This window comes from Rhinatrema bivittatum, chromosome 9 (assembly GCF_901001135.1).
Source record: "Rhinatrema bivittatum chromosome 9, aRhiBiv1.1, whole genome shotgun sequence".
Taxonomy (NCBI): domain Eukaryota; kingdom Metazoa; phylum Chordata; class Amphibia; order Gymnophiona; family Rhinatrematidae; genus Rhinatrema; species Rhinatrema bivittatum.
In genome coordinates, this window is record NC_042623.1 from 194,107,290 (window position 1) to 194,123,922 (window position 16,633).

General features: G+C 46.3%; 1 protein-coding gene across 2 annotated transcripts in view; it reads right to left on the reverse strand.

Annotated features, from left to right (window-relative positions):
* The window catches only part of UGGT1 (UDP-glucose glycoprotein glucosyltransferase 1), a 246,543-nt gene that overhangs the window by 214,998 nt on the left and 14,912 nt on the right, over positions 1 to 16,633 (reverse strand). For both annotated transcript variants that reach the window (XM_029615446.1, XM_029615445.1), the window contains exons 2-6: positions 11,493 to 11,635; positions 6,099 to 6,181; positions 946 to 1,076; positions 570 to 682; positions 278 to 452 (exon numbers count right to left, since the gene is read on the reverse strand). In XM_029615446.1, coding sequence (XP_029471306.1) covers positions 278 to 452; positions 570 to 682; positions 946 to 1,076; positions 6,099 to 6,181; positions 11,493 to 11,635 — 645 coding nt within the window. The remainder of the gene's footprint in view (positions 1 to 277; positions 453 to 569; positions 683 to 945; positions 1,077 to 6,098; positions 6,182 to 11,492; positions 11,636 to 16,633) is intronic.

Below are 16,633 nucleotides of genomic sequence, written 5' to 3' on the forward strand. Positions count from 1 at the left end.
CACCAAAATGACTGGTCAAGTTGGGAGGGGATTTAAAATAGGGGGAAAATTCCCAGATATTTATAAATGCTCATGGTGCCTGAACCAAGCCCTGTTTATTTATTTCTTAATCCATATCTCTAGGTCACTTACCAATGCGGCACACGGAGGCTTAAATAAAAATTATACAATCAACAATACGTCAAATATACAAAACATAAGTTAATACAAAGGAAATAGAATAAATATACTAGTCAGACACACACAGCAGACAAAAAGTCACAACAGTAACACTTACAGCCACGTAATGCCGTAGTATATAATTGACTTCTCCATTTTGGGCCTTCGATGCCAAAAGCTGGTGAAAATCATCAAACTCCTTGGAGCCAATCTCAGCATAAAGGATCACCACAGGGCTACTGGAGGTCCACACCAGGTATCTGTGATCTCCTCTAAACATAAAGGGCTTGGGCCTAGAAAAATGGAACAGTTACTTAATTAAAGTCACACTACATAGAGAGAGAAAGACAAAGGGAGACTATATATATAAAAAAGAGGGATAAAGAACAAGAGAAACATAAGAGTATTACCTTTCTGAGACCGTCTTTAGAAGAGTTGGCAAGCTGTCTGAATCACATGTTTTTTCACCATGCACTACAAGAAAAGCTCTGCATCCCTCTGGGGGAGATTCATCCAGTGCCATCTGTGTCAGAAACACAAAAGATGAGAATTCACTGGAGGAGATGATGCTACCACCCGTACCAGCACTGGCGGGGAGGCAGCCAGGCAAAGGGATCTCAATCTTGTGATCCAAACAATGGACAGGCTGGACTGGCCTGCTAAGTAAATTACATAAGTTTAGTTATTTACAGGTTTTTTTCCTATACCGCCTACGGCAGTAAAAATGGAGCTAAGTGGTAAACAATTGATAAATGACAGTTTATAATCGCAACCATGGGCACTGACCTGCTGAAAAGTCTGCACCGTAGCAGAGTAGGAGCGCAGGGAAAGAGCAAATTTGAGTAGGTTGTTCTCCAGAGGAGACAGCTGCTGGCTGGCCATCTTCAACATAAGCTGATAGTTGGTATAGTCAGTGCCTATTTGAATACACCACAGACTGTTACAGAAGCATATTCCTTTTTATAACCATTATCACTTAACGAACAACCAGAATGAGCGGCACTCTTCATTATTCACTTTGAGTTAATGTGTCCCTGAGTCATGTGCTGAGGAGTAATATGGATTTCATATTTACAGCGCTCGGTTCTGATGACTGCACTAGGCTGTCAGCTTTGCTACTGCATGTGTTGCAAAGGAGACCAAGGAGATCTCGAGGATGTACATCTAAACAGATCAATGAACAGGCTACAAATGGGGCAGGAAAGGAAATGGATTGTTAAGTAACATTTATGTTCAAAGCACTCTATTAGTCAAGCCTCGAAACTCCCACTCACAGCCTCCCTAAATGCAAGCTACCTTTATGCCTTTATGAAAGGGAAAAATGTTGCCCCCCTCACTACCTGACAATGCTAGTGCAGACCCCTGGGCCACCCAGGAGAAAGACCACAGCCACTTATGGCTCAGGGTGGCCCCCTGCCACGGAGGGGAGGAACTGGAGCGCTGCAACCAGCGAGGTTAGGCAGAGAGCTAAGCCGACACGAGAGGGGTGGAAGAAGAGGCTGGAAGAAGGAAGGGATAGGCTAGAAGGAAGGAAGAGGTTGGAAAGTGAAAGAAGAAGGGGAAGAAGGAAGCAAAGAAAAGCCAAAAGAAAAAAAGCATAATAATAGAAATAAAAAAAATGCAACCAAAGGAGTACGTTATAAGGAAAAGAATCATTTTGCCAGGCATCCAAGTTTTCTAATTATTTCCCCGGCCCTGCATTCCTTCTCCAGCTGCACTCTGCCCCCTAAGCAGAGCCTGTCTTGGAGCAGCGGGCGCTCTGTGGCACTACTGGGGTCACAGGGAGTGGAGTCATGCTTTGAGAGGTACATGGACTAGGGAGGAATGTTGCCTGCAGAGCAGCACTGGCACCCATGCAAATGAATGTTGGGCAGTCTTCAGTAGGGTTTCGGTGGATTTCCTGAAGGCTGTTAATGGCTATCAAAAAGGTATAGGGTGCAACCACAAGGATGAGAAGCACTAAGAAAGCCTCCAATAAGAAGAGTTAATGGTGAGATTCGGCACGGAGTTGAATCTTCCTAAGATACTAGGGCATGCAGAGGCACAACCTAAATATCTGCTGAATATCTGCTGTTAGATAGCTTCGGCTCCATTCGCCGCAAATTTGATAAAGGATCCTGTTTTTGCTAATGCCCCTAAAGACAGTGACTTGCAAAAGTATGCAACGCCCTAAAAAATCAGATTTGTGTGGATTACAAATGACACTTACACAGATTGTTCCAGGCAAACCAGTAATGCTCTGAAAGTAAATTTTCAAAGTCACATGTCATTATTTCTCTGCATTTTTTGTAAAATAAAAATAAAAATTGAAAAATGCTGCTTGCATAAGTATTCAACCCCTTCAGACTAGTACTTGGCAGAATCACCTTTTGCTGCAGTAACAACTTTTAAGTCTGTTGGGGTAGGTTTCTGCCAGTTTTGTACACTGTTTGGGAGTGACTTTTGCCCATTCTTCCTGGTGGATTTGCTCCAGGTTGTTCAGGTTGGTTGGATAACACTTATGGACTGCAATTTTCAAATAGTGCCACAGGTTCTTGATTGGATTGATATCTGGACCTTGACGTGGCCACTGTAGAACATTCACCTGTGTTGCTTTGGCCTTGTGCTTGGGATCATTGTCCTGCTGAAAGGTGAACTTTCTCCCAAGTTTTAGCTTTTTAGCAGACTGAAGCAGGTTGTCTTGCAGTATCTCCCTGTATGTCGCACCATCCATCCATCCTTCAATTTTAACAAGATGCTCAGTCCCCACCGAGGAAAAGCATCCCCAAAGCATGATGCTGCCACCCCCATACTTTACTGTTGGGATGGTGTTTGCTGAGGAATGGTCAGTATTAAGTTTGCACCTCACATAGCTTTTTGAATTTTGGGCAAAAAGCTCCATTTTTGTTTCATCTGACCACAAAACCTTATCCCACATTTTAATTGGGTCACTTTGATGCTTCATGGCAAATGCCACACGTGCTTTGATTTGGTTTTTCTTCAGCAATGGCTTCTTTCTAGCCACCCTCCCATGCAGGCCAGCTATATGCAAAGCTCTTGATTTGGCTGACTGGTGCACCTCCACTCCAGTCTCAGCCACCGAACACTGTAGCTTCTTCAAAGTGATTGTTGGCCTCTCCGTGGCTTCCCTCTCAAGTCTCCTTCTTGATCTGATGCAGAGTTTTCAGGGACAGCCTTGCTTAGGCTGTGTCTGGGTGATATGCTGCATCTTCCATTTCCTCACGATTGATCCATCATTGCTCACTAGGATATCTAAGCACCTGGGTATTATTTTGTAGCCTTTTCCTATCTTGTGCATGTCTATAATTTTTATCTTTAATTTCCTTAGAATGCTCCTTGATCTTCATTTTCACAGCTTTCTTTCAGATTCACAGTTTGACCAATAGTAGGAATTAGGGGGTCTTATATCCAGAAAAATTGACCTGGTTTAATGATTCATAGGCAGAGGCCAATTGTTACATCTTTCATCTATGTAAACTTGGAGCTTACAAAAAATGCAGAGAAATAATGAATTGTGACTTTGAAAATGTACTTTGAGCATACTGGTTTGCAATGAACATACTGTCTGGAACAATCTGTGTGTCATTTGTAATCCACACAAATCTGCTTACATTTTTTTTTGGTGGGGGGGGGGGGGGGGGTGTCGAATACTTTTGCAAGCCACAGTATATCTTAAGCATTTGACACTGTGAACCACAACTTACTGCTTGCACGCTTAGAGTCAGTGGGGATCTTATCCACTGTTTACTCTTGGTTCACATCCTTTCTGTCAAAATGCTCACTTAGAGTTAGAATTGGTGACACTTTTTCAAAAGTTTACCCCCTAGTCACTGGCGTACCGCAAGGCTCATCTCTAACTGCGACTCTGCTTAACTTTACCTGGCACCGCTCTGTTCTGTCGCTGACGACATTCAGGGTTTTTGTTTCCTGATCTCTGCTGATTTAGACTCGGCACTTCCAAATTTAAATCTCTCTCAAAAATAAAGTGTTGGCTGACTGATAACAGACTGGCATTAAACATCAACAAAACAGAGGTAGTGCTATTCCCAGGACACCACCTGACAATTTCCTGTCTAGTTTTGTGTTCAATAACCTATCTATCCCGATTAAATACCAAGCCTGTGATCTGGGAATCTTTTTGGACTCCCGTCTGTCACTGAGCCCACAGATTTATTCACTGGTACAATCTTCCTATTTTAAGTTGTGTGTGTTTGTTAGCCTCTCTCAAACCTTTCCTTGGCAATTCAGATTTCCGATTACTCAATCCCTGATCCTATCTACACTGGACTATTGCAACGCCTTATTCTCAGCTCTTCCGCATTTACATCTGGATGTGTTGCAACCAGAATTCCGCAGCAGAACTAATCTCTGGTTCCCCCACACAAAACTATATTACCCCTCTCTTGTGATGTCCTTACATTGACTCCCAGTGGAATGGAGGATCAGATTTAAGGTTCTCAGTATTGTTTTAAAAGCCTCACATAAAATGGTTCCTCCGTGTCTCCAACTTGCCGTCCTCCGCTCTTCCTCCCAGCACTTACTGGAAGTCCCAACCTCGAAGCATGCCCGCTTAACCTGATCTAGAGAACAGATGCTTAGCACAGCTGGAACTACTCTCTGGAACACGCTGCCTGAAGAGCTTACAGCTGAAAACGACTTGCTTTGTTTCAGAAAACACCTTAAATCCCATCTATTTGCTGTGGCTTTTATGGACAGATGCCATATAACCTGAGTCAGGCCTTGCAGTAAACACAGTTTTGTCTTGTATGTTATTTGCATTAGTCGTGTGCTGCCTGCAATGACTTTAATTATGTAGGTATCCTTTGTTAGCCGCTGAGACTTGTGGATCAGCAGGCTTTAAACTGTTAAAATAAATTATCTAACAGTGCTTACAAACTAAGGGCCCGATATACATATCTGGCAAAAGTCAAAAAAGTTGGAAAAGAGCCTGCAAGACAATTTGCTTGCACAATTCTAAAACAGTGTGTTTATTGTCCAAGGATTAGGGCTCTCCCTAAATTGGATGAACCTCAAATAGCTGCATCTGAGTAGCAGACAAGAAAGAGATGTATACAGAACTGTGATTTAAGAATCCGCCGGAACAGGCTTTTCTATTGCAATTTGGATACAGCATTAGCCGCAACATCAGGAATGGAACATTTTCAACAAAAATAAATAAATAATTATGCAGCCAAAAACGTTGCAAAAAGTGCTACGGGACGTTCCCCTCAATTCTTAAACGTGGCACCTTGGTAGGAGGTGCAACAGCATCATTTTGGACAAGTTCTTGTTCATGCAATTATCTCTGTGGAATTATCTTCCCTTCCTGAAGTTGCAGGAAAATTAAATCCTTCAGCAGAAGATGTGCAAACAGATCTGCAGGGATTTGTGGGCCCTTTTGCCCCTATAATTGCCAGACCTCTGTCTGGTCTTGGACTGCAGGCGGTGAGAGAAAGGACTGCCTTTCCGAATGGGCCTGCCTGACATATTCTAACTCTCCCGTCGTTCTGTCTCCCTTTACCATGCACTGCGATGCAAACAAAGCGAGCAGAATCCTGACGGCTCTTGCCGGGAGCAGATTCCACTTTCACGCTGCAGCAAGGCAATGTGCAATAGAGGGAAATTAGCAAGTAGAAGCAGCAGAAATGAACTATAAATCAGAGCATAAGCAGAGAGGTAGCCCTTAGGTCCCACTTAACACAGAAACCCTATTTTATGAGCTCTGTTGTGCTGGGTCACAATTCCCTGCCATTTCTACCCACTGTAAGCGCACGGCTCTCCGTCTGCTCGCTTCCGTGTATAGGCCAAAGGGCAGACAAAGCTGACAGGCCCGTGCCGAAGCATCCGGAGCGTCCCGGTTTTCCCGTTGCTCCCCTCCCTCTGTAGCACACACTCCCCCCGCCCACCCCGGCACAGTCTACTCAAGTAACAAACTTCACCTCTGTGTCCATCTGATCCAAATTCACGAACGGTTTCTACGAAATGCCAGAATTTTTCTTGTCCCTCCTCAGCTAAAAACTCACTGAAACAGAAACAAAAAGGGGATTAAAACATCAGAGGACTGCTCATGACATGGAAGCAGAAGGCTAACAACAAACGATCACAAAACGTACTTCCCCCTAAGCACCCAACAGACCATACCGGCAGAGACTGCATCTGCTTTCTCTGCACACTCATTTTCCACTGGAAAATATGCAGGTTAAGTTTGAATAATCAAACCTATGCCCGCAATCTTCTCTCCATGGATAAAAGTATGGGTGGCATCGAACAATGTGCACACATTAACCTGCTGACGAGGCTGGCAATATCCAAAGCCCTTATTTCCACGAGTAAAATGCATTTTTAGCCCAAGGAAGAGCTTTGAGTATTGTCCTCTATGTTCTGAACTCTCACTCAGGTTCCACAGAAATAAAGTCAAAACAAGTCTCATTTATTCTCTTCAGAGGAAAATTTCAGTTACTGTGCCCACCCTAATGAGAAATGGCCAAACCTGCACAAAATAAAAAGGAAGGCACCATGAAGCACGTGGTCATCGTGTGACGGGCCACATCAGCCCATTAGCTAAATTATATTTTCCATCTCATACAGACACACAAACTTCTGAAACACATTTACTATAAAACAAAGAAATAAAAGTCAATTTTATATACTAACTAGTGCCTCTGCAGCCTTCATTGGTCCCGCAAGCAGAACCAAGCTAGCAACCAACTCATTCCGGGTCAGCAGTGAGTGGGACCCTGAATCAACTCAATCTCTGAGCATGCTGGGATTTGTAGTCATGTTGGATGCAATGATAAAATGCACTTTGGGGCCGATGCAATACAGTGCGCTCTGCTTTTCTGCACTTCCTCCGACTTAATACTGTGGCGATATTAGGTCGAAGGAACAAAAAGGACCAAAAGGTTTAAAAAAAAACTCAAGAACAGTATAGGTACTGCCACTAAGAAATGGGAATGGCACTAGGTTAATCATGAGGCCATGTTATGTATTCCAATCAGTTTATAATGTGGCTCTTTAATATTTTAGTTGATTTGTTTTATTGATCTTTTATATTTTTATTATGTATTTTTATTTTTTTCAGTATTGTTTTATGTTTGTCATTTACTTTTATCATGTTTTATTGGAAATAAGTTATTTTGTATTATTTTTGTGCATGTTTAAATTGTAATCCACTCTGAACTCTGTCTAAGTGATATAGAAACAAGTTAAATAAATAAATAGCCCAGCATGGCACCGCTTGCTTGCTACCCACCCCAACTCCCACTGCACCCAAAGATATCATACAATAAAAGCTTCTTTGTGAAAGTATTTTGGCAACAGCTTTAATTATAATCCAAAAGTATAGTTACATCTTATGCATCTTAATTAACTTTCCAAAGGTTTGGCTTTTACAACTAAAATATTCTGTCAAATTAATTAGTCATCTTAATTTGTTGATTGCAGACAGCATGCCTGCCCAGCTGCCATCGACCTCCCCAAATCACCGTACTGATGTGTGGAGCACACAGCCTGAAGACTGACCATCCATAACTCCATATTGTGAAAACACAAAATCCATTTATTTATGGATCTGGGTACCCAGTGTCTTTATCTTAGACTCTTCGCCCAACACCAATCATGGCCCTCAGGCGTCTGGCTGTTATACATCATAAACATGCTCACGTGGATATTAATCAACTATGCAACCTGATGTCGCCTAAACTTTCTGCAGGATCACCTAACAATATCAAAGAAGCTGTATTGCAGTAGCAGAGTCCACTCTTGATATTCTTGCACCTTTGAAGCCTATTAAGAATCAGCATAACCACTATCGTCCCTGGCTCATTTCTGCCATTTGGGATGCCAAACACAAACTTATTACTGTTTCTAGACATTCTGCTTGCTGGGCTTCCTCCGGAAGCAGATCTTGAGTGCCAAGTAGCTATTGGAACCAACGGAGACCAGCGCGCTTCATCAGAGAGCTACAGACTGTGGCTCTGACCCCTAAGGCTGAAACTTCAAAAATCCTCTTGAGGTAAACCTCGAGTTTCTGATCCTGTAAGTCCTGAAGGGCAGCTCCCCCCATCACTGGAATAGTAGTTCTTTTAGTGACATAAAGCGATGATAAAAGCCAGAAAAATGCATGGCTGCATAGGAAGAGGAGTGGTCAGCAGAAAAATGGAGGTGAAATTGCCTCTGGGCAGGGTCCCTGGTGAGACTTCACTTAGAATACATGTACAATTCTGGAGATTTGCCTTCAAAGGGATATAAACAGGATGGCATCGGTCCAGAGGATGGCTAAATGGACAGTGGTCTTCATTCTAAAACATATGGCGACAGACTTAAAGATCTAAACATGTATACCATAGAGGAAAGGCAAGACAGAGGAAATACGATAGAGATATTCAAATATCTCAAAGGTATCCATGCACAGGTGGGTGAGCCTTTTTCAATGGAAAGGAGGCTCTAGAACGGTCATGGGATGAGGTTGAAAGGGGGTGGACTTAGGAGTAATCTTAAGAAATATTTCTTTACAGGGAGGATGGTGGATGCGTGGAACAACCTCCCAGTGTAGGTGGTGGAGACAAAAATAGTAACTGAATTCAAGAAAGTATGGGATAAATGCAGGGGATCTCTAAGGAAGTGATGGGAATTATAAAGCTAAATTAATTGAACAGATGGGCAGACTGGATGGACAATACGGTCTTTCGCTGCCGTCATGTTTCCATGTTTCTAAGGCCTGTTTAAACATGGACTCTATTCTCTTATCCTGTGCATCCTTAAGCGCAGCACCTCCTCCAACCTGGATGGTGATCCTTTTTGATAATGAACAGACCAAAGCATCCATCTTTGGAAACCTAGTTTGTCCTTCATCTAGCCAGAGCTCTTCCCCCCCTTAAAGTTAGCCTCCAGTGAACTCCACACTCCAAACCCACCAAATCCTGTACTGCCTCATGGAGAGGGGGAAAAAAACAGGGTTTCCTGAGACTGACCATTATGGGATCTTCCCGGGTCACCTTAGCCCCGACCCCCATGTCCTCATCCAGGTGCAATGGGCACGGGAATGAAAAATTAAGGCAGACAACTCGCCCGTAAGAATGAAACACAGCATAGTCTTAAGAGCCTCCCCTTCAAGAGGTATTTCCCCCTCTTCCAACACCTCAGGAATGTCACCAGGAGGGGAGGACTGAAACTGCTCCAGAGAACGGGTCTGACAGGAAGGGATCCTCTTTTGCTCCCTCAGGTTCCAACTCCCGGTGAACCTCTATGACCCCTCTGGAAAGCAAAGGAGCGGAAGAAGAAATCGGAGTTTCACCAACTCTGGCCACTTCCCGCTCCTTACAAAAGACCTGTAATCTTCTAAAAATAAAAAAAGGAAAGAAAAGAACCATCCATCCCCAGGACCGATGGTCAAACAAGCACCGTTGAAAGGAACTTCTTCCAGGTTCCTGCCAGGGCTCAGGGGAGGAGGGCCACCCTCTCCCCCCCCCCCAAGACCTTCTTCAAAACAGCTGCAGCCGACTCCCCCATGGGGAGGGGGAGAGCCCACAATGCCATCAATCCAGATCCCCGGCATGCAGCTTTCCATGGCTGGGCACTCCTTCTCAGTCTGCAGAGCACTCGGCACACAGCCGCTGATCACTACGTGCCTGTATTAAGCACAGGCCGCATGCAGGAAGAGAAGAATGGTTTCCTCCCACACAGAGCCACAGGCACCATCTTTAGAATACCACGAGGATGAGAAAGGCCGCCCAAGAAAAGTTTCCCGCTCGGCTGCTCCTCCTTACAGGCCCCTACGCCGCAAACAGCAGCTGTCCCAGGACCTCCCCACTCCTGCAACACCAGCTGCCTTGACTGGAGCGCCTACCTCGCTGCTTCTTTTTTTCCCCTCCTTGGACAAACGCGACTTAAAGATATAGCATTCCTTCCAATATTCCTCCAATATTCCTCCCCTGAGCCCAATGTCCCCATAAATGGGAAGGGGGGGGAGCGAGGTGGCCAAAAGTCACAAGAAGAACACGGATAATAACCTTACCCTTCTGGAAACCCTTCACAAGATTGTCTGATTACCAGAGGGAGAGGATCCCACTCATCACTTCTGGACATCTCCCTCTCCCTGGCGCTATGGATCCTGCTCGACTGAGGGAGTGAGAGCTGAGCTGTCACCTCAGGCACCCACAAGCTTAACTTCCTGTAGCTAGGCCTTAATCCATAGTATACAGCCAAGAATGTCCATCATCTGCTGGAGACAGAGAATACTGGCAGGCTGGTGTTAGCACGAGGATGTATGAGGAGTGACATCAGCGAGCTCGTTGATTTCCGTCTCCATCTGCTGCTAAGCATGCACAATCCATGCGCAATGGACTGGCCTGACTGGACAAATGGGAATGGGTGGTTAGCCACTAACAAGCTGGCTCTTCATCACTCTTATATACTATACTGCGGGGGTAATTTTCCAAATGATTTACCCATCTAAGTGTAATATCTATTGTAGCAATTTTCATAAGCCCACTTACATAGGTAAAATGCACTTACACAGGTAAAACCCAATTTTAAGTGATTAAATGCTTTTTAAAATCAGGCCCTGTTTGCGCCTATAGATTGGAAATGCAAACAAACGGCCAGACCACAGATGGAGCCTACCAATTAAATGCCACTGTAAAAGGGTGGGCTTTTAGGGGTTTCCTAAAATGAATGATGGAGGATGCATTTTTAAATTCTTCTGGCAAAGTGTTCCACAGCATGGAGCTTGCTACTCCAAAGAGTCGTTCACAGGACTCAGCAAGACGACGGAGTCTGGCAGAAGGAATATCAAATGAAGGGTTCGAGATGGACGATACAGTTTTAGGACAGTGTGGGCCCGCGCCATTTATGGCTCTGTAAAATCACGGTTATTTAAGTATTCTTCTATTACAGTTTATTATTTGATTGTATCCTTCTGATTTTATTTTGATAACTTCTTAATTTTACTGTTAATTTTGCCCTGCCTCGTCTGTCTCAATATGTTTTACGATTTACATTTTATGTATATTCCCTTGTCGCCCACCGGGAACGGATGGTGAAGCGGGATACAAAATGTTTAAATAAATACATTTCACCCAGTTTGATACTGGCCAGATTCTGACCCCTTACGGAGCCAACGTGAGGGAATTCTACTCTAATGAAGCGGGATCCGCCATGCACGGTCTTTGGTACAATGATGGACGGGGAGCACCGCAATAAATAAATAAATAAAAGTGAAAGCACCACAACACTAATACTCCTGTGAAGCTGTATTAGTGGCCGACAGGCACCATATCCTTAGCTTGCCCTCTTCCCCTACAATGCGACGCCGCTGCGCTGGCAACCCTTACCTCGCCTCCAACAGGAGCGGCGTAGAAAGCCACTTTGCGGTCAGGGATGTGGTCACTGCTTTCGAATCCGCTCGGACCGTGGAGAAGCACAGCCAGAAGCCAACGAGAGCTGGAAGAAGTGCCATGGTGAACACTCCCAATACCTGGGGGGACATGAAGCGGCAGAAAGTCACGCCGAAGGTTAGCACACAGGATATACTCTTTAGCAGCTGGCAGGACAGGGTGGGAGGAAAGGAGGCACACAACTTGCTCCGTAGCTAGACTGCCTCAGATGTTATCCTTTTCCTATCCTCAGTGTCCCTCTCCTGGTGGAAACCCTTCCCACGAAGCCCTCAGATTAGCTGGCCAGCAGTGGTGAGCTTCAATTTTTCACTGGATTTAACAGGCGGGTCACTTCTCAACTGAACCCTTGCATAGATTTTCTAAGTCCTAGACATCCAGAAAGATCACAAGCGCCGACCTTATTGCAACAAAGTGTGAGCCCTGGTTAAAATCAAACATCAAGGAGTCTGCCAGTGAGTAAGGAGACAGTGATTTTTGAGAAGGCAGTTCCTTCAACCAAGCCAAAAAGTCTCAGTCTTAGAGCAGCGGGCTTTGACCCAGGGAAGCCAGGGTTCAGCTCCCACTGTCACTCCTTGTGACCTTGGGCAAGTCACTTAACCCTCAGGTACAAAATTAGATTGTAAGCCCTGTGGGGATAAGGAAATGCCTATAGTACCTGAATGTAATCAGTTTTGAAGTGCCGAAAAGCAGAATATAAAAATCTAAATATTCACAGGTAACAAAGACAAGCAGCATACTCTGTACAAGAGGCCCTCTTGTACCCCTTTCCACACTTCCCCTCATTTTTAAACCACCTGAAACCAGAGGGCATGCCAAAAAGCTGAAAGGAAATCTCCTCAAACACTGCTCTTTATGGCCAGCGGCGAGGGCACCAGCATGCCCGAGACCGGTCAGTCCCATCAGACTGGAAACGGAGCCTGCTGAACCACGGCAATACAGCATGAGATCTGTTCGCTTTAAAGCTAAAAGGAGGGACATGGTCTAAAATCAGACTCTCACAGAAGTCTACTGTCCAGTCAGGTGAAACTAAGCCCTCTCCCACTGAATGGGAGCAGCGATTTTATCTTGAAAGTGGGTCTCTGTCGTTTCCTGGGAGCATCTATCTTATGCCAGTAGCGGCAGAGCTAGCAGCAATGCCTTCAGTCCGTTCTTTGCCACACTGGATAGGACTTTCCGACATTGCTGCTCTGCAGCTGCTGGCACAGAGTGGACCTCTCCGGCAGCAGCCGAGAGGTTCCTCCTGAAGGTAAACGAGTGCACAGTGTAATGCAACATTTCTAATGTAATCAGGAGAGAAAGGCTTGTCTGGCTGAACAATTTTTCCCTTTGCATTTTAAATACAGCATTCGTCCTCAGAGCAGCAGCCCTGCCTATACGCCTTAAAATATTAACCTGCCTGGTTACTTATTTCTTCTTTGGATCTTTTCTTTGTTTCTTGTAGCTGTACTCATATTGTTAACTAAATGTATGTAATTTGTGCTATGGCCACGTTGTTGCTTGAAGACCCTTCTTTCTCCCTACAGCTCACGGTTCGGCTATCCATACTGTAGTCATACCTAAACGTCTGTGCTGGTCCAGAGTCTGGGTACCATGCAACTCAAACTCACTGCGAGCCAGATGGTGCCAACCAGCAAGAAACAACGGTTCTGGTCAGGGCTTAAGCTAGCCAGTTTAGGGGGCGGGGGAGACTGCTAGCTGGAGTGTGGCTGGAAATGGCTAGCTGGTGAGAGTGGCTGGCTGGAATTGGCTAGCTCAGGATAACTGAGGCGCGATGGAGACTGAAGCACACAGCTAGGGACAGGGTAGATACAATGAGAGAAAAAGACAGATGGCTAGGGACAGGGTGGATGGATGAGAGAGACAACTGGAGCAGGGTGGATGGATAAGAAAGAGAGACAGAGATGGCTGGAGGCAGGAGAGATGTTTGGGAACAGGGTGGCTGGATAAGAGACACAACTGAGAGCAGGGTGGATGAGAGAGAGAGAGAGAGAGAGGAGTAGCTTAAGCAAGCGCATACATTCACGCACAACCGGACGCTTATATTTACGCACATCGGGGGGATTTGTGCACATTCAAGCTCAGGCGCTGACCGGCTGAACACAAAAGCTACAGTGTACTATGGCTCCGGCAACAAAGAAGCACAAGTGACACTCCCTTTGTGCTGCCTGCCATATCAGGGCTACACAGTCTGACCTAGAATCCTTCCTGTGTCAGCAATATGAGGAAGCCCAGGGAGGGCTGGACTCTCAGAACTTCTCCAAGTCCGGCCCCTCCCATTCAGAGGCTCGATCAGCCACGACCTTATCTGGTAGCACCCCGGATCTGAGCAATCCTAGGGCTGCGTCCTCCCCAAGAGAGGGCAGTTCAGTGACCCCCACCCCAGTTCTTCCTGGGCTAGGTACGGACCCGGCGACCTTCTCTTGAGTGGAATTCTTTCAGGGCCTTCAAGCTTTTGTTCAGGCACAGTCTGCTGCTGCCCCTGCCCGGTCTGAGCCCCAGCTAGGAAGGCCTCGTCCTTCCAGCCCTATCAGCATGCCTCGCCTCACCAAAGGTATCCTGCCAGGGACCAGACACCACGGATGATGAAGGGAATGCAGACTCATTGGAAGATGGGGAAATTCCTCCAGGCCTGGAGCCATACCAGACCATGCTACGGTTATTCCACAGAAATGAATTTCCAGCCCTGGTTTCCCAGTCCCTGAAGACCCTGGCATGGACCCTATGTTGGAACCAAAGAAGAATACCATCCTGGTGTCTCCACAGAAAGCCTCTTCTATTTCGCGATGCTGGAAGCCATCCAGGAGTTGACTGACCTGGAGCGGGACGCCCCGGAAGCCAGTTTTAAAGGAAGTTGGACTTTGAAGGCCTTGTACCCTCTGGACCCAGTGGCCAAAGAATGCCTGCGTTTCCCAAAATTGGCGTCCTGGTGTGCCATTTCAAAGCGAACAACTATCCCAGTGGAGGGAGGAATGGCCTTGAAGGATGCACAAGATAGGCGGTTAGAGTCCATCCTTAACCAAGTCTTTGATGTGACAGAAATGACACTGCAAATCGCTTCCTGTTGTGCCCTAGTGGTTCGTCCATGTCTGTTTCTTTTGAGACAGGCAGATAGCTCAGACACACATTCCAGAGAGGCAATCGAGTCTGCCGTGGCCTTCCTAGCGGATGCAAGCTCTGACCTAGAATGTACCTTGGCCAGAGTTGTAGCCTCAGTGGTGGCAGCTAGAAGACAGCTATGGCTGCGAAATTAGTCAACTCTTTAAGGGATCCCTCTTATTCGGAAGCAAATTGGAAAAGCTAGCCAGTAAGTGGAGTGTACCTCCAGTGCCTCAGCTACCGGAAGATAAGAAAAAGAGGTTGCAGCGCCCCTTGCCCATGAGGGGGTTGGGCCAGGGGCTCTCAGCGCTTCCGACCCGTGGGTCGAGATCACATCGGACAAATGGGTACTGGATATCATACGAGAAGGATACGCTCTGGAATTTCACAGCATCCCTCGGGACATGTTCATGATGTCACCTTGCCACTCCCAGCACAAAAAACTAGCAGAGGAATCCATGTTAATAAGGCTCCTCAATTTGAGGGCTATAACCCCGGTACTTACATCCCAGGAAAATATGGTGCGTTATTCTATCTATTTCTTCGTACCCAAGAAGGAGGGTTCATTCTGACCTATCCTGGATCTCAAGAGTGTCAATCAATTTCTGCGGATAATTTACTTCCATATGGAAACTCTTCGCTCCGTCATAATGGCCGTACAACTGGGAGAGTTCTTAACCTCCCCGGACCTCTCGGAGGCCTACCTTCATATCCAAATCCGTCAAGACCACCAGTGTTTCCTACGCTTTGGGGTACTAGGCTGCCATTATCAGTTCAGAGCGTTGCCCTTCGGCCTGGCAACGGCTCCCAAATACTCTGCAAAATTATGGTGGTCGTGGCAGCGGCACTGAGGAAAGAAGGGATCCTGGTGCACCCTTACTTAGACAACTAGCTGATCCGGGCAAAGTCGTTGGAAGAGAGCCTCCAGGTGACCAAAAGGGTCAGGTCCCTGCTTCAGGAACTCTGTTGGGTCGTGAACATGGACAAGAGCAGCCTCAAGCCCTCCCAGCCCTATCAGCATGCCTGGGAATCCGGTTCAACACCAAGCAAGACAAGGTCTTCCTCCCTCCCTCGAGGATAAGGAAACTGATGTGCCAAGTGCGTCAGTTGATGAACACAATGCTCCCCAGGGTGTGGAGCTATCTCAAAGTCCTCGGCCTGATGCGTCAACCTTGGCGGTAGTACTATGGGCGAGGGCACACAAGCGGCCACACCAATTCTCCCTGTTCTCACGTTGGAACTCACTGTCTCAAGACTACTTGATTCACCTCCACCTACTGATGGAAAGGAAAATTAGTTTCTTACCTGATAATTTTCGTTCCTGTAGTACCAAGGATCAGTCCAGACACCTGGGTTGTGTCTCCGCACCAGCAGATGGAGACAGAGTAAAACTTGTCGGGCCCCCTACATATAGTAAGGCGCCACCCACAGCCCGTCAGTCTTACGTAATGTCAAAGCAAATGGAAAAATACTCCAACTAACTAGCTATACCGCCCGAAACCAGGGCCCAGTCAACGAACCCCCAGCTGGATCAGAACTCCCAGAACCAGAGGCCCCAACAACATACAAGTAAACAAAAACATAGAGTGTCAACCGAGCGGACTCTCCTCTACGTAACTCAAAACAGACTACGCGGGCGGGATCCTGGACTGATCCTTGGTACTACAGGAACGAAAATTATCAGGTAAGAAACTAATTTTCCTTTCCCTGTACGTACCAGGATCAGTCCAGACACCTGGGATGTACCAGAGCTGAATTACCGAGGGTGGGAGCCAGAGAGTCCCGCTCGCAGAACTCTCCCTCCGAAACCCCCTGAATCCAGGCCATGAACATCCAACCAGTAGTGTCTAGCAAAAGTATGCAGGGACTTCCAAGTCGCCACTCTGCAAATCTCTTGAGGGGACACCTGCGACGACTCCGCCCAAGAGGCGGCTTGTGCTCGCGTCGAGTGCGCCCGAAGACCCGCAGGAACAGGCTTCCCC